The sequence below is a fragment of the Corylus avellana genome, chromosome ca3 (assembly GCF_901000735.1).
Source record: "Corylus avellana chromosome ca3, CavTom2PMs-1.0".
In the NCBI taxonomy this organism is placed as follows: domain Eukaryota; kingdom Viridiplantae; phylum Streptophyta; class Magnoliopsida; order Fagales; family Betulaceae; genus Corylus; species Corylus avellana.
Window position 1 is genome coordinate 2,229,205 of NC_081543.1, and position 14,894 is coordinate 2,244,098.

The window sequence follows — 14,894 nt, forward strand, 5'->3', positions numbered from 1 at the left end:
CTTTGGACCAAAAAAAAAACCCACCTTATAGTCATAGATGTAAGATGTTGAAAACAGTATCCTCTTTTCTTTTTTTTTTTAAATGAAAAATAATGGCAAAATGCTCTACTCACTAGTTTTTTTATTTTTGGACAATGTTGACACCTGTCAGCATGTGAATAGAGGGTACTAAATTATTTTAGTGATGGGCATAACTCAAATCGAATATTAACTTCATGTCAACAAATTGTAAAAAAAAAAAAGAAAAAGAATTTGTAAATATAATATTACTCTGGCTTCCTAGTTAACTAGAGGATGGGAGTAAAAATCGTGCACAAGAGTTGGTCTGCTAATTAACAAATAACAATATTGGGCGTTCGAGTGGATCAAAAGCTAAAAGAAATAATAATATCACACTTGGGATGAAAGCACAAAAATAACTATAATATATGAATGAGAGGTGGTGGTGTTTTAATTAGATCCTTTGAGAAAAGAAAATGTAAATAAATATATAATATTATTTGAAATTATTCATATATATATATCTTTAAGGGGTAGCTCAATCGGCTGTGGATCATGCTTAATGAATCGGAAGTTATTAGTTCAAATTTTTTCTCCCCTTTCTTTTTCGTGTGTACATGTCAAAATAAATAAATAAATCAAAATGATTCATATATATAGTTTAACAATTTACTTATTACCAAAAAAACGAAAAAGTTTATATGAATGAATTGGAAACACCCCCGCCGCTAAAACTCCTAGCATTTCTCTCATGTTTTCCATGGCCACCAATTGTCCAATACCACTTGGCCCCCAAATCCAGGGCCTCTCTTATCCTTGAAGAATTCGAAAACCTAGGCTTTCCAGCCTTTCCCCTCATTTTACTATTTTCCCTACATATGAATGAATGTAAATCTCGGCAGACACTGCTCAGTCTGCTCTTGTAGCTAGCTAATACCCGTCCGGCTCGGACGCCTGCGGTTCGAGCCTGGTTCGGCCGTACTTGCCGGTTATGGAGGAAACGGGGTTCGATGGGGCTAGGACTTTTCGTTGTGTACCGCAGTTCATCGTGGGCGCTGTATCCGGAGCTCTTACGGGCTTCGTCGCTGTTGGTAGTTTATTGTTAATTATTTTGTTTGGCATGAATTGAGCTATTTAGAATTGTGGGATTTCCTTGAAATTCTTAATGAGCATGTGGGCTTGGTTGTTTATGAATACTAATGCCATGTATACGTTAAGTAGTGATGTTATTGATGGCTGGGATTTCATTTTTCTGTGTCTACTGTTTAAAATTTGGGGAATTTGATGTGAAGTAGTCAATTTTTCTTGGTTATTTATGAATTTTTTGTGTATTATACTAGGAAAATTTGTCTAAATCCCTTAATTTCTTTGGTACGTGCGTGACATGAAACGTTAGAGCTTGGTAGAATGTTCCAGTAATGAAAAAGATTTGATCTTTTTTCTTTTCTTCTCAGTTCTAGAATTGTGGTCGTGGATATAATTTGTTGACCTTCTAGTATACCTATAAATGGTGTGATTTTTAGGAGTGATAAAAAAGGAGAAAAAAAAAAGGGGACTATTTTTGGGGTGGACATGTAACTTCGTGTTGTTGTTGTTTTATCTCACTGTATTTACTGATATATCTTTTATGTATTCCACTTGAAGCTGGAGCTTTCACAGGAGCTGTTGCTGGTGCTCTAGCTGGTAAGGCTTCTGACAGCGGTGTTCTTCGTGGAGCTGGACTTGGTGCCATTGCTGGGGCTGTGCTCTCTGTAGAGGTTCTGGAGGCTTCCCGTGCTTACTGGTGTCTGGAACGATATGGATCGCGAAGTTCATCATCAATGGTTGGTTTTTAGGCCTTGTTCTTTGTTTGTTTCCCTCAGTTTTCTCTGGGGCTGTTTCCACATTCATGATTTCTTACCTGCCAAAATAGGACTTGATGAGTTCTATAGGTCAAGTTATCAATCATGGTTGGGAAACCTAGGTCATGATCATGGTTTGCTGCCAGATCTTTGGGCTTGTGAGAAGCCTTTGGTTTCTTTTTTGGGAGAATTCATTAACATGACATCATCATAGAGTTTCATTAATTTTTGTGAGGGTGGTTTTGGCTTAATCTTTAGTGAAAGAACAATGTCTACCCTCTGGTGAAACATGTATTCTTATTACTAATTCTCTCATGGTTCCTCATAATCGAGTTTTTATATATTTTTGTGAAAATGTCATCTTGGCTTAATTCTTAGCTGTAGACCAATTGTCTACCTTTTGGGTCCAGGCAGATTTCATAGAGGAGCTTTTTCACGGGAGGTTTGTCGAGGAACGATTTGCACCGGAAATTTTAACTGCTCACCGTTGGCAGGTTTTTACTCTATTGTTTTTCTTTCTTCTTCTTCTTCCCTTATTTCCCCCTAAGTGCTTCCTAAACGGAGTAGCTGTTTGTAATGTGCATCTTAAATTCATGAATATTCATATACATGCTCAAACAAGTGGGATGGTAGCAAGTGGATGGGCTTCTTGTTTTATAGCACCTGTCAATTTGTGTTTCCAGATTGCATCTTTCCAGTTTGCCATGAACGATAGTTAATAACCTGCATTGTGATATTTCTTCACTCTGTCCTGTTTTCTTTGTTTTCTATTTTTGCAAGTAAATTTGAAAGAAAAAACAATTGCACGATCTTTCTTTGTGCTTTCAAGTGACTATATATATGATGCTTATGCTGGATATGTTTTTTTTTTCTTCTTTGTTTTTTTTTTTTCATTTAGTATTTTCTGGGTCATTTCACTTTTGCAATATGTGGAACTTCTGAAAACATCAAATGTCAGACAGTTTAGGGGGGAAAAGAAAGAGAAGAAAATAAAAAAATAGAGTTTCATATTTGAGAAAATTTAATTAACTTCTGAAAAAATCAAATGTCAGACAGTTTAGGGGAAAAAGAAAGAAAAGAAAAAGAAAAAAAAAAAAAAAAGAGTTTCATGTTTGAGAGAATTTAATTTTGTTTCGCCTAGAAGATTTTTTTTTGGATTGACTTTATCCGTAAGAGGTTTGTTACTATACCTTTTCTCTCTCATTTTAAGTATATACTTCATAGTATATTATTGATATTTTTAGATTTCACATCCCTAAACTCACATCTCAAGAGTACTATGTCTAATCTTCCAACTTACTTTTTGTCTTTGTTTCCGATCCCCATGAGTGTTGCTAAAAGGCTTGAGAAAGTCCAAAGAGATTTTTTGTGGGGAGGAATGGGAGATGAGGCTAAGTTGCATCTTGTAAAGTGGGATCAAGTTTGTCGTCCCTTGCACTACGGTGGTCTGGGTATTCGAAAGTTGCATCAGTTTAATCAAACTCTCTTGGGGAAATGGCTTTGGAGATATGCGAATGAGAGTGAGGCTCTTTGGTGCAAGGTTATCAAAGCCAAGTACGAAGACCAGGAAGGCGGGTGGTGCACGAAGGAAGCTTCGGGTTCTCATGGTGTGGGTGTATGGAAGTATATTCGACAAGGTTGGAGTTCTTTTGCCAAAGGTTGTCGGTTTGAGGTGGGGGAGGGTTCGAAAGTTCGTTTCTGGCATGATATTTGGTGTGGGGAAAATCCTTTGAAGCAAGACTTCCCTTCTTTGTTCAGCATCGCTAGGCACAAAGAAGCTTGGGTGAAGGATAATTTTACTTGGAGGAATGGGGTTGTAAAGTGGAATGTCATTTTTGTGCGACCCGTTCAAGATTGGGAGATGGATTTGGTTGCTCCTTTTTTTGATCGGTTGTACTCGTGCAAGATCTCTATAGGTACGGTGGATCGTATTTGCTGGTCCTCGTCTAGGAAAGGCAATTTTGAGGTTAAGTCGCTCTTCAAGGCATTGTCTAATTTTGACCATGAGGTGTTTCCTTGGAAGAGTATTTGGTGCACAAAGGTGCCTTTGCGAGTGGCTTTTTCGGGTGGACCGCGGCCGTAGGCAAAATTTTGACTATTGATAATCTACGTAAGAGGAACTTTGTGGTGGTGGAGTGGTGTTGTATGTGCAAAAAGTCAGGAGAGTCGGTAGATCATCTTCTTCCCCATTGCGAAACCGCAAGAACTCTTTGGCACACTATCTTTAGTCGGTTTGGGTTGCTTTGGGTTATGCCTTGCAAAGTGAGGGATTTATTTTATTGCTGGTGGTCGGGAGGTCGTGCTCGAAGCGCGGTAGTTTGGAAGATGATTCCTCTATGTCTTATGTGGTGTATATGGATTGAAAGAAATGCTAGATGTTTTGAGAATTCTTCTAGGACTATAGAGGAGCTGACTCATTTTTTCTTCTTTACTCTTTACTCTTGGACGGCCGCTTGGTTAGCTCCTTTAGTAATTAGTTTTTCTGACTTCCTCTTTCATTTCTCTCCTTCCTAGGCGCTCTCTTTTTATACTTCCCGTGTATATGGGTTGCACCCCTCTGCGCTCTTGTTATATAATACTTTTACTTATCAAAAAAAAAAAAAAGATTTCACATCCCTAAACATCTATTCTGTCATATATATATATATATGACTCTATGTTAGGACATTTTATAAAGAACTTGTTAAGTATATGGCTGAGGGGAACATATTACCATTTTAGGTATCAACTTGCTTCTGCATGTCTGGTATGTTCATATCATCTGGGATTTCTTTGAGGCAGGGCTTACGCTTCATGTTGCAATTTACATACTCTATGGACATCTTAGCTTTGGTGAAATTATTTTTTACAAGTCGGATGGTTGTCAAGCTCATAGTTACTTTAAACTTATTTTTGAGTGATAACTTTCAAATGTTTTTAGTTGGATTGTGCAGGTTAGCGTTGCTAATATAGGCTATGATGAGATTCCTGATGTCAATGGTGGAGTTGCATCTAGAGGATTGTCTGACGATTCACTGTGGAGATTACCTTGTCATGTGATGGAGGAAATCGAGGCAGCACAAAGTATCAGTTGTAGGATATGTCTGCAGGTATTACTCTTTTGCAAAGATTTGGATCTTGCAATGGTCATTCATGTTTGTGTACCGGTTTCAATTAGTAGTAGAGATATTTCTATGATCGATGCAAATTTACTATTAATCAGCTACAGAAAATTAATAATCACAAGTACATTTACAATCTGCATCAAAATTGAGTTCACTTCATTTTGATGGAAAAGTTACTTAATATGTTAGCCATACAATACAACCCTAATGACACGTGTGTGCGTTTTGCAGGATATTGAAGTAGGAGAAATTGCGAGGCGCTTGCCCTGGTGTCATCACATTTTTCACTTGAAATGTGTGGACAAATGGCTAGTCAAACAAGCTTCATGCCCTATATGTAGAAAGGAAGTTTAAATCTGTATATTTGTATAGGATTCTATTTTTGTATAGAGAGAAGATCCCTGTTTTTTTTGTTCCTTTTTTCTTTAACTGGTGTTTTTAATATAGTGTTTGTATTTTTAAGGTGTTTACCAGAAAATATAGTCAGAAATACAAAATTAATTTATATTTTATCCTTGTATGTTTGCCTTTGATGGAAGAGAAAAGCTGTTTGCTAGCTATAAGATGCTAAGATGTGACTTATTGGCAAATATGGTCCAAGTAAAGCCTTCCTTGCATACATTTCCATGAGGAAGGCATCACTCCACTTCACTGGCCTCTCCTTCAAGACCATTTTGCTTTTTCAGTCATATGGTTGATCAAAGAGTCATGCCTGTTAATCTCTTACTCTTAGCTCATAAATTGTTGGTCTTGATTCCAGATGGTTCAGAATTTTTGCAGTGAGCAATGCATTTCTTCATTACCCTCATCCTGATAAGCCTTTTTTTTGGGGGGGTTATGTAACAAGGAAAAGGAAACCAGAAACAAACACTGCAGCATTATGGAGGGTATTTCCCATTGTCTGGTAGAGTGGAGAGGTTCAACCGATGGGAGATGGGAATGCTACCATCATGATGTTTGAAGGCTGCCTATTTTGCTACACAATTCATGCTGCTAGAGTAAATTATCTGTGCGTATGATGACGAATGAGGGTTGATGTATAATCTTAGCGTCTTAAAATAATGTAAAAAATTCTAATTGTCATTTTTTAAAGTCATAAATTAATAATAACACATGTTACGTTTTTATTGGGTATGACATGACAAAGTTAACGAAAATTGATTTCAGAGAGTAAACAGTTATTTTGGCCTACTCAGAAGACTTATAAATTATTTTTTATACTACATGAAGTGATTTATAATTTAGGCCAACTATATAAACCTATAAATTATTTTTTATACCACAATGATTGATTTGTAATTTAGACCAACTATAAGAACCAATTTTGCATTTATCCCAAAATTTTATTTTACTTTTTATTTTCCATTCTCAAATCAAAAAGACTAACAGACTAGTCCTAGTCGAATGCTTGCACTCTAATAAAGAGAAAATGGTGACCTTTATTCCTTTCCTTCGAGTACATATAGAGCAAAGATCTGCTTAAAACTAGTAGATGGTCTTGTTCCAGGGCTGCAGGACTTTGCCTAGGGCTAAACAAAATTTTTAATAATTCATTGCCAAAAAAAAAAAACAAAAGAACTAAGCATAAGGGAGTTTTCTTTTTCATTTTTTATTTATTTTGCACCTTCAATTGATTTAAAAAAGAAGATAGACAAGAAAATTGCATTACCAAAATAGAAGTATTGCTTAGTTCCAGAGTGTGAAGGGCTGCAAGTTCGAATTATTAAATCCTGATACAGGATATGGTACACAAACAATGCCCCATAGGCGGTATTCCAACCGCTCATTTGATCTCTTACTAATTTATCACTGATGACAGGGAATTTGCAGGAAGTCCGGCACACCCGGAAACTGGAGGTAGCTAGCGGTATGCTGCTTATTGACATGTTTGTATTGTCTGCAAGTTTGAAGAAACCATGCTCAAATTAGGTAGTAAAAAAACCTTACAAAAAGAAATCATGCTCATGAGATCACTTCCAACAAAAGAGAAATATCATACAACTTGTTGATGCCCTTAGAGTGGATGTACATCGTACAAATTAACAACAGAAATTCCGAGTGTAGATGAACCTCCACCAAAACACTCATATGCAGTTGGTTATCTTCTTCAGGGATTGTTTCTTAGAGTCGTGGTTCTTGTTTTGATGACAAGAAACTATGGAGTTCATATTTCAATATCTAATTGAGAAAATCTGAATCAGGAGAGAAAGTAATGTACATGGAAATGAAGAATACAGTATCGCAAGTTGCATGGAATATGATCTTTTCGAGGTCATTTCACACTGCAACAGCTACAGGCCTTTTGCTGGTTTTGATTCCTCTTATAGCTGGAAGATAGCCAATTTAAACAACAAATACAATTTCAGTACATGAACTTATACACGTTAAATTTTTTTTTTTTTGGTACTAATGAAGGTTCAGTTTTGCCATACCTTCAGCATAATCTTTGGCTCCAAAGACGGCAGAACCAGCAACTAGAGCATTAGCTCCAGCCTCAATAACCTACCAGCATAGGAAACAACTATAAATTTTTCTTGTCAATGAAATCATAGGATGTTGTGCAAGTTATTACACTATCTTTTTAAGATGTGATCCAGATCATTGGGAGACCTGGATTCAATAAAAAAAAAAAAAAAAAAAAAAGTTTTCACCATAAATCAAAATGGGGGTGGAGAGAGAATGAATCTAGATTGGACACCTTATAGGCATTTTTTGGACTAACTCCACCATCCACTTCTATCCATGGGTTCACTCCCTGCAGAAATAAATTTACCAAAAAATGTCAATCGCTTTTGAGTTCACATATGACATACAAAAGAAGCAACCAAGCATAAAATTTATATGATTGGAAAACCATACCTTCTCTACACATAATCTTCTCAAGTCTGAGATTTTCTTCACTTGGCTCTCAATAAAGCTCTGCCCACCAAACCCAGGGTTTACGGACATGATCAAGACCAGATCAACCACTGTTAACATAAAAAGATCCTTAGTTTCAAAATATCCAACCAGATAAATCCCAAATAATTGTAGCATTGTATTGTTTTTGAGTTTCAGTGAATCATCTATCATCTTTTCTGTTTAGACTCTCCCTTTTCATCAATGACGTTTGCAAGGAGCAAAGCAGTAGGGAAGAACCGAAGAAAGAAATCTTTTTTGCATATTTGATGGAATAGAGGTCAGTAGATAGTGAACTTAGTAAATGCTATACATGTAAAATTACTATGCACATTGTTTGTCTGTCAAAATCATTAACAATTAATTTTCTCCCTTCAGAGGCCACGTGTTAGAAATGGTTTAACTACTCTCTGTCCAAATGGTTTAGAGTATTTGGTTTTCTTTACTTAGTCTAAGCTATTTAGCATTTCCAATGACTTGTTAAATAGCACATAGGCAAGGCAGGACATGTGCCCACACCTTATCTAATAGGAATAAGCATATTACATAGAAATAAACAACTAAATAAATAAGAGAAAAAGAACTCACCATCAAGGACATATTCTATTGCAGTTAGTGGGGTACCAGGGTTTAGGACAACTCCAGCTTTGGCTCCCAAACTTTTTACCTAAGTAATATGAGAAGAATCGAGTTACAGTCAAAGACATGCAACTAATAACACTAAAACAGGGAAAGGATCTCCAATTAAGAGTGTTTATGATCCCCCTCTCTCCCCACTGGCAGAACAAAAGAAAAAAAAAAAAGAAGAAGACAAAAAACACGCAATTTCTTGCAGAACACCTGCAGAAAAATGGTGGAAACCCCAACCAGCATTAACAGAAACCAAGACATTGCTCACCAAATTTGGGAGCTTAGAGATGTTAGAAGACAAAATCTAAACAGATCAAGCATATCTAGGCAAGGCAACAATCCCATGATTTCCTCCTTTATGTTTAATGGGATTGTGTATTAATGTTAAGAATATTATGTTATGGTTATTTATTATTTTAGGGTTATTTACTTCTTTATGGATTCTAGAGTTTCCTTAGCCCATTAGGTTTACCTTTCCTTAGTCTACTAGGTTACTTGCCTATCATTCATAGTCTCTCTATAAATAGAGGCCTCTGTAATACTCTTAATTTAATCAGTCTCAATACAATGTAGTCTATTACATACTTTTGCTCTCTTCTCTCTCTTTATATTAAATTTAATATATTTATATATTTTATCAAGAGATTCATGGATATATTATTTGAATTCTGAGAACCAAAATATTATAAACTAAACCTTATAACAACAAATCAATCGTATCATTATTTTCATAACATATATAATGGAGTATTACAACATACTACACCCCTCATCCCACTAAGCTAATGTGGTAGTGTCAATCAGCCTTTGAATATATATATATATATATGATGAGTACTGCCTAGTGGGATAGGGGTAGAATGGGAATGTAGCATATAGCATTATCTATATAATAACATAACATAGAGAAAATCATACTTGATTAACCGTACGATGCAGATGGATGGTGGAAGATTGCTCGCAGTGAACACTGACTATGTCAGCTCCTGCTTTGATAAAATCTGGCACTCGCTGATCAGGTTCCACAATCATCTGCAGTACATTGATTTCATATAAGCAACAAAAAAAAAGGGCTCAATGCTTGCACAATTGAAAAAATACAGGTAGAAGAAAGACTACCAAGTGCACATCCAAAGGAAGATCTGTCACAGGGCGCAAGGCATCGACTATGAGAGGTCCAATTGTAATATTTGGAACAAAACGGCCATCCATTACATCAACATGAATCCAATCACAACCAGCCAACTCCACTGCTTTTACCTAGACAAAGTGAGAGTCAAATGCTAACAACACCTGTGAAAACCAATAACAAATTGACATAAAACCTAACAAAACATTTAACGGGTGTCTAACTTATATAGAATAAAGTAGCTATTTTGGGTGGGTGCTCAAACAGGTACATGAACCCTTTGGATTATAATAAAGCAAAAAGCAGAGTGTGGTAAATATTAAAATGCTAACAACCTGCTCTCCCAACTTTGCAAAGTTAGCGGAGAGAATAGATGGAGAAACAATGATATCAGTTTTCGAAAACTTATCAACCCGAGCAGTAGCCTTCACCACAGTTTTATACTTTCTCCTGAAATCACGCAATAAGAAGTATCAAATTATATCAGAAACAAGAAGCATCATCTTCTAGAGGAAAATTCAACTTAAGCTATGCCTGGTCCTCGCCACATACAGCGCACTTAATTAAACATGAATCAACACCTCACAGAAGAAAAAGAAAAAGGAACATAATTTCACTAATAAAAAAAAATTCAACATTTTGAATGAAGCCTCCAAAAGAACAGTTTAACAATTATCCACAAATTGCTACTTGGACAAACCCTTATTGTTTACTAGAATTAAAAAATGCCTGTCCTAATACTGGTCTATGTTCATTAGATATTGGATAAAAAATAACAGAAATCTGTGCTGACATACAGTGATTGAGAGAAAGAAACGACCTAAATTTGCATACAAATCAACAGAAAAATCAATGGTGGTGTAGGTTATAGGAAGAGTGAAATACAACTCAACGTGGGTTAACCGTTAATAATTTGGTATTTAGGAAAACTAGACTTTCAGGAATTACCATAGCTGTAAGATCCCCCTGCCATATGCGTTAGTTGGCATAGTTCCTCAAAAGGTAGAAACTTAAATATTAAAAAAATAAAAATAAAAAGACATGAAAGTTAATATATAGAACAATTGGGTTTTGTTGTGATTACTCCACCTTAGATGGACCTCGACATTATCCTTTCAAAGGATGATAACCTATATAGACAAGCATAAAAAATGGAAGTGTATATACTTATCAAAAAAAAAAAAAAAGGAAGTGTATAAGAAATCATAAGAGCTTTCATGCTGAACTAATAAGATAAGTTTTCATTCTGAATTTCTAATCATAGAAACATAAATGACATATTCAGTGGCAACCTCCTTGATTTTTTTTTTTTTTTTTTCCTGCAGAGTGCAATTCAAGTAGATAGGTAGCAAAGTAGAAGCTCTTCTCCAGCAAATTCTTGTGTATTTTAAGATCGCATAGCAAGCTAATCATAGGTTCATCAAAGAAAGTCGGCAAAAGTTTAAAAACAATGCTAGAATTGTTGGACCTAGTAGAAGAACTAGCATATTGTACATAAAGGACCTTTCTCTACTATACATTGCAAACAGCTGGAAAATTACTTTTCCAAATAGAAGGGGACGTGGAGCTTCTTACTTATGGTATTGGAAAAAATATTACACAATCCATCGCCAAGGATATTGAATCTTCTTGTTGATATGGGATCAACTAATAAGGGACTTCTAATTCAAAGACTGATAATTTTTCTAGGAAAGCCAATAGCATCATAGACAATTTTGTAAGAAATTGGTTATAAATTTGTATAGAAGTGAACGAGAAAGATCAATGGTGGAGGGAATTTAAGAATAAGTAGGAGAGGATTTACTGGTGCTTGCTATTGTCTTTCGCATCATTATAACATATTCGCTTCACCCATTACCCACCAAAAGCAATGAAAAGATAAAAAAAATTATGTTATTTCAACAATTCCTCTGTGTCTGCTCAGGAAAGAGGACGATTCAACTGTATCTTTAACCTAGACTTTCATTAGATTAATGATCACAGAAAACACTAGCCCACCTTGAATCCAAATCCCACTAATTTATCCATTCTATTTGCAAAAGAAAAAAAGCTGGTTCGAAGTTCAGCTAAACACAATCACGAGCATGTACCGCAAAAAATTCAAAGATGCCAATCTATCATAACATGAAACCAGAATACTGAATTCTACACAGATTTCTGGTCATCTTAAACCGCGAATCATTGACGTAGTCACCTTGAAGTTTTCTAATACTCACGACATTTAACCATCTCATAAGAAAGTAAAGAGAGAAAATAAATAAATTTCATAAAACTTGTTCCTTCAACCACAGTATTTCAATTAAAAGACAGTATTCGAGTGACACTCCAGAAGCAGAAACTGATGTATACCACAATTGCACTGCAGTAAATTTCTTGAATCCTTACAGTAAAACAAACTATGTCATTATTCATCAAAAAAAAAAAAAAAAAAACAAACTATGTCATTTCTGAACCGGGTCTCATTCCAACACACAAATTTGCCATTTTAGCCACCATAACTCTCACTAAATAGCAATACCCAATACATATCCAAGAGGGAAACACACCCCAAATTAGAATAAACGATACCTTGTGAAGGTGAGCGAACTGGGTTGAGAGAGAGATGGCTTTTGAAGCTTAAGACCCCCACCAAACCCACTGATCTGGGATTGGATTGATGAACACAATGAAGCAGTTGACATCTTTTCCTCGTCTTGTTGTGAGTGTGTCTCTGGATCTCTCTCGCTATCTATCAATGGGTGTCTCTCTGAGGCCTCAACGGTTAGGTAGTGAGAGAAAGTTTGGTCCTTTTTCTTTCTTTCTCTCTCTTGTGGGTGACACGTGCCTCATGTTTTGGGTGGGATTTGCTTATCTGCAATGGTTGGCGCTCTATCTTGCTGACTTGTGAATGAGAGAGAGAGAGAGAGAGAGAGAGAGAGAAGATTCTTTGGAGGATGCTTAATTTATTTATTTATTTATTTTTCCTTCTTTCTTTTGGGTTTGGCCATTTGCCATTAAAGCCTTTACGTAGGATTTTGAGCCAACTTTGCTGTGTCCACGCTTCTGGTCCGAAGAAAGTTAGCAAGAATTTGGATTTATCTTGATTTGGTTGCTTCAAGGGAAAGTTTGGAAATCATGCATTTTAATTTTAATTTTTATAAATAGTTTGATTATAGAAATATTTATTATAGTTTGATACTTGAAATGATATTGTTAAATGGATAAAACTTTCTTGTCCTTGATCAAAGTATTTCAACTCAATTTATTAAATTAATATATTGTTTTAAAGCAAGGGAAATTACATATTTTAAAGACGAATGTTAACCTAGTAAATTAAATTGAAAAAATTTCTTTCAACTTGATAATTTGAAGGAAAACTTTGCCGTGTACAAGTGGTGTCAAGGAGGGCTATTAGGCATCTCAACACTTTTTTCTCAAATGATTTAGACCCTACATTCATTTAAGGAAGAAAAAAAAAACAATATAAATTTATTTATTTATTGAATAGATCAGATCATTTGGAAAAAATGAATTTAAAAAAAATATATTAAAATGTTTAATATTATCCGGTGCCAAGAGAGGCTTTTTTTATTTTTTTATTTATTTTTTTCTTTGCATGGCACCTACTTGATGATGTTAAAAATTCCACATAATTGTAAATTATAGTGACTAGTAATTTCATCCCTCCATAGGGGACAATTTCAAGGCACCCTAGACCTAGAGGGATAGAACCTTATAATAAAAATAACATTAGTAATAATAAGATATTAATTTATTTCCTTTGTCATTTCTATTTCTTTCTTTCTTTCTCTTCTCCATGTTCTGTAGCAGTTCAAAATACTAAACAGGACAGTTTGCTAGGAATGACCGTTGACGCACGTGCGGGTTTCGTCAGTTTCCACACATACGATGGCACCGAATCCGATCATGCATAAGATTTTATTTTTTATTTTTAGGGCCAGATCTAAATTCTTATTCATTTCTCTCTTATCTTAACAGGCCACCTCATTGATCAGTCACTTTCCTTTCTCCCCTTTCGAGAACACTGAAGATTTTTGTAAATAATTTTTTTTATAAATAAATAATTTCATGAAATGGAGAAATAAAAAATTCCAACTAGTGACATATTGAACAAATTTTTTGTAATAATTAAGTCTAGTTATTTCCTTTCTATTAAAAAGACATCATCTTAAATAGCACAATTAAGCCCTCCAAACGATCACTTGATAAGAAAGTATGTATCAAGAACTAATTCCAATAAAGAAAGACGTTAAAAAAAAAATTGGAATTTGGGGGCGGGGGCAAGCCCAACAAAGCCAATTACCCTTGAGCTTTAGAAGATCTATTCAACCTTAAGTCGGGTTGCGTCCAGCATGTCATCCATCTCTCTCTTGATGGGGGCATCGACAGACGGTCTCTTACCCGACATACACGTGGTGAAGGAACCATAGAAGGAAGGGTATCTTAAGTATTCCCTAGTTACGGTCTTGTTTATTTAAAATTGGCTTAATAAATTAATGAACTGTTAACGTAACCCCCAACAAAAAAGGTTATTCGCAGTAATATGCCACCTTCTATATAATATTCTTGACTCCTTGTCTTTGCCATATCAAGGGGACTTGGATCATTTTCATTTCAAATAAAATGAAGAGGAACAAGTTAATTGTTTTTATGAGGTAATTTTGTCATTTTTGGACTCCCTATTTTTTATTTGAACAAAGATACCATCTTAAAACAACTAAATAAATTCCCTTCATTTCAAATGAAATGGAGAGGATCCTTCTCCATATCAAGGGCACTTACCGCATCAATGGTAGTCCTCTAAGTAAAGGCAAGAGACGCTATTTTGAAGTATACACACTTTTCCTTTTTCATCTTGTTATCTCTCAAAGAGTAATTATAGAATGAAGGCTACCGGCATGTGATCAACCATATAAATAGAAATATTTTAGTTATAGGATTTTAGAATGGGTTTCCAAAGGTTCAACCAAGAGGCTTGGGGGGCAGTGGCAGATACACACAACGGCGGGCGCCGGTGCCAGTTCCTATTAAATTGTTTTGAAAAAATATTTTTATGCCCAAATTTTCTACTAGCTCCTATAAAATAAACCACAATTTCATATTCTTGACATTTTAGCCCTATGAAACTCAACTCAGCCCAAATTTCAGTCTAAAAACCAGAGTAAATTAGAGGAGATGGTGTTTTACACTACTTTTTACTTACTAGACTACCACAAATTTTTTATTTTGTGCTTGTTCATCGCTGCTGTGTGATGAAAGTTTTCCTATCTACCAATGAGCCATTTTTCACCG

The 14,894-nt window shown here is 35.3% G+C and overlaps 2 protein-coding genes across 2 annotated transcripts; one reads left to right on the forward strand and one right to left on the reverse strand.

The window, feature by feature from the left end:
• The first annotated feature begins 713 nt into the window (after positions 1-713).
• LOC132176408 (NEP1-interacting protein-like 2) lies at positions 714-5,457 on the forward strand. The gene is made up of 5 exons (XM_059588601.1): positions 714-1,091; positions 1,645-1,823; positions 2,252-2,335; positions 4,775-4,930; positions 5,177-5,457. The coding sequence occupies exons 1-5, from the start codon at positions 992-994 to the stop codon at positions 5,297-5,299; spliced, it is 642 nt and encodes a 213-aa protein (XP_059444584.1). The 5' UTR covers positions 714-991; the 3' UTR covers positions 5,300-5,457.
• Positions 5,458-6,593: 1,136 nt separating this feature from the next.
• LOC132175989 (ribulose-phosphate 3-epimerase, chloroplastic) lies at positions 6,594-12,455 on the reverse strand. The gene is made up of 10 exons (XM_059588088.1): positions 12,171-12,455; positions 9,938-10,052; positions 9,593-9,733; positions 9,392-9,505; positions 8,432-8,510; positions 7,805-7,914; positions 7,644-7,700; positions 7,378-7,447; positions 7,164-7,272; positions 6,594-6,842 (listed from the first exon to the last, which is right to left on the reverse strand). The coding sequence occupies exons 1-9, from the start codon at positions 12,281-12,283 to the stop codon at positions 7,223-7,225; spliced, it is 849 nt and encodes a 282-aa protein (XP_059444071.1). The 5' UTR covers positions 12,284-12,455; the 3' UTR covers positions 6,594-6,842; positions 7,164-7,222.
• Positions 12,456-14,894: the final 2,439 nt, after the last annotated feature.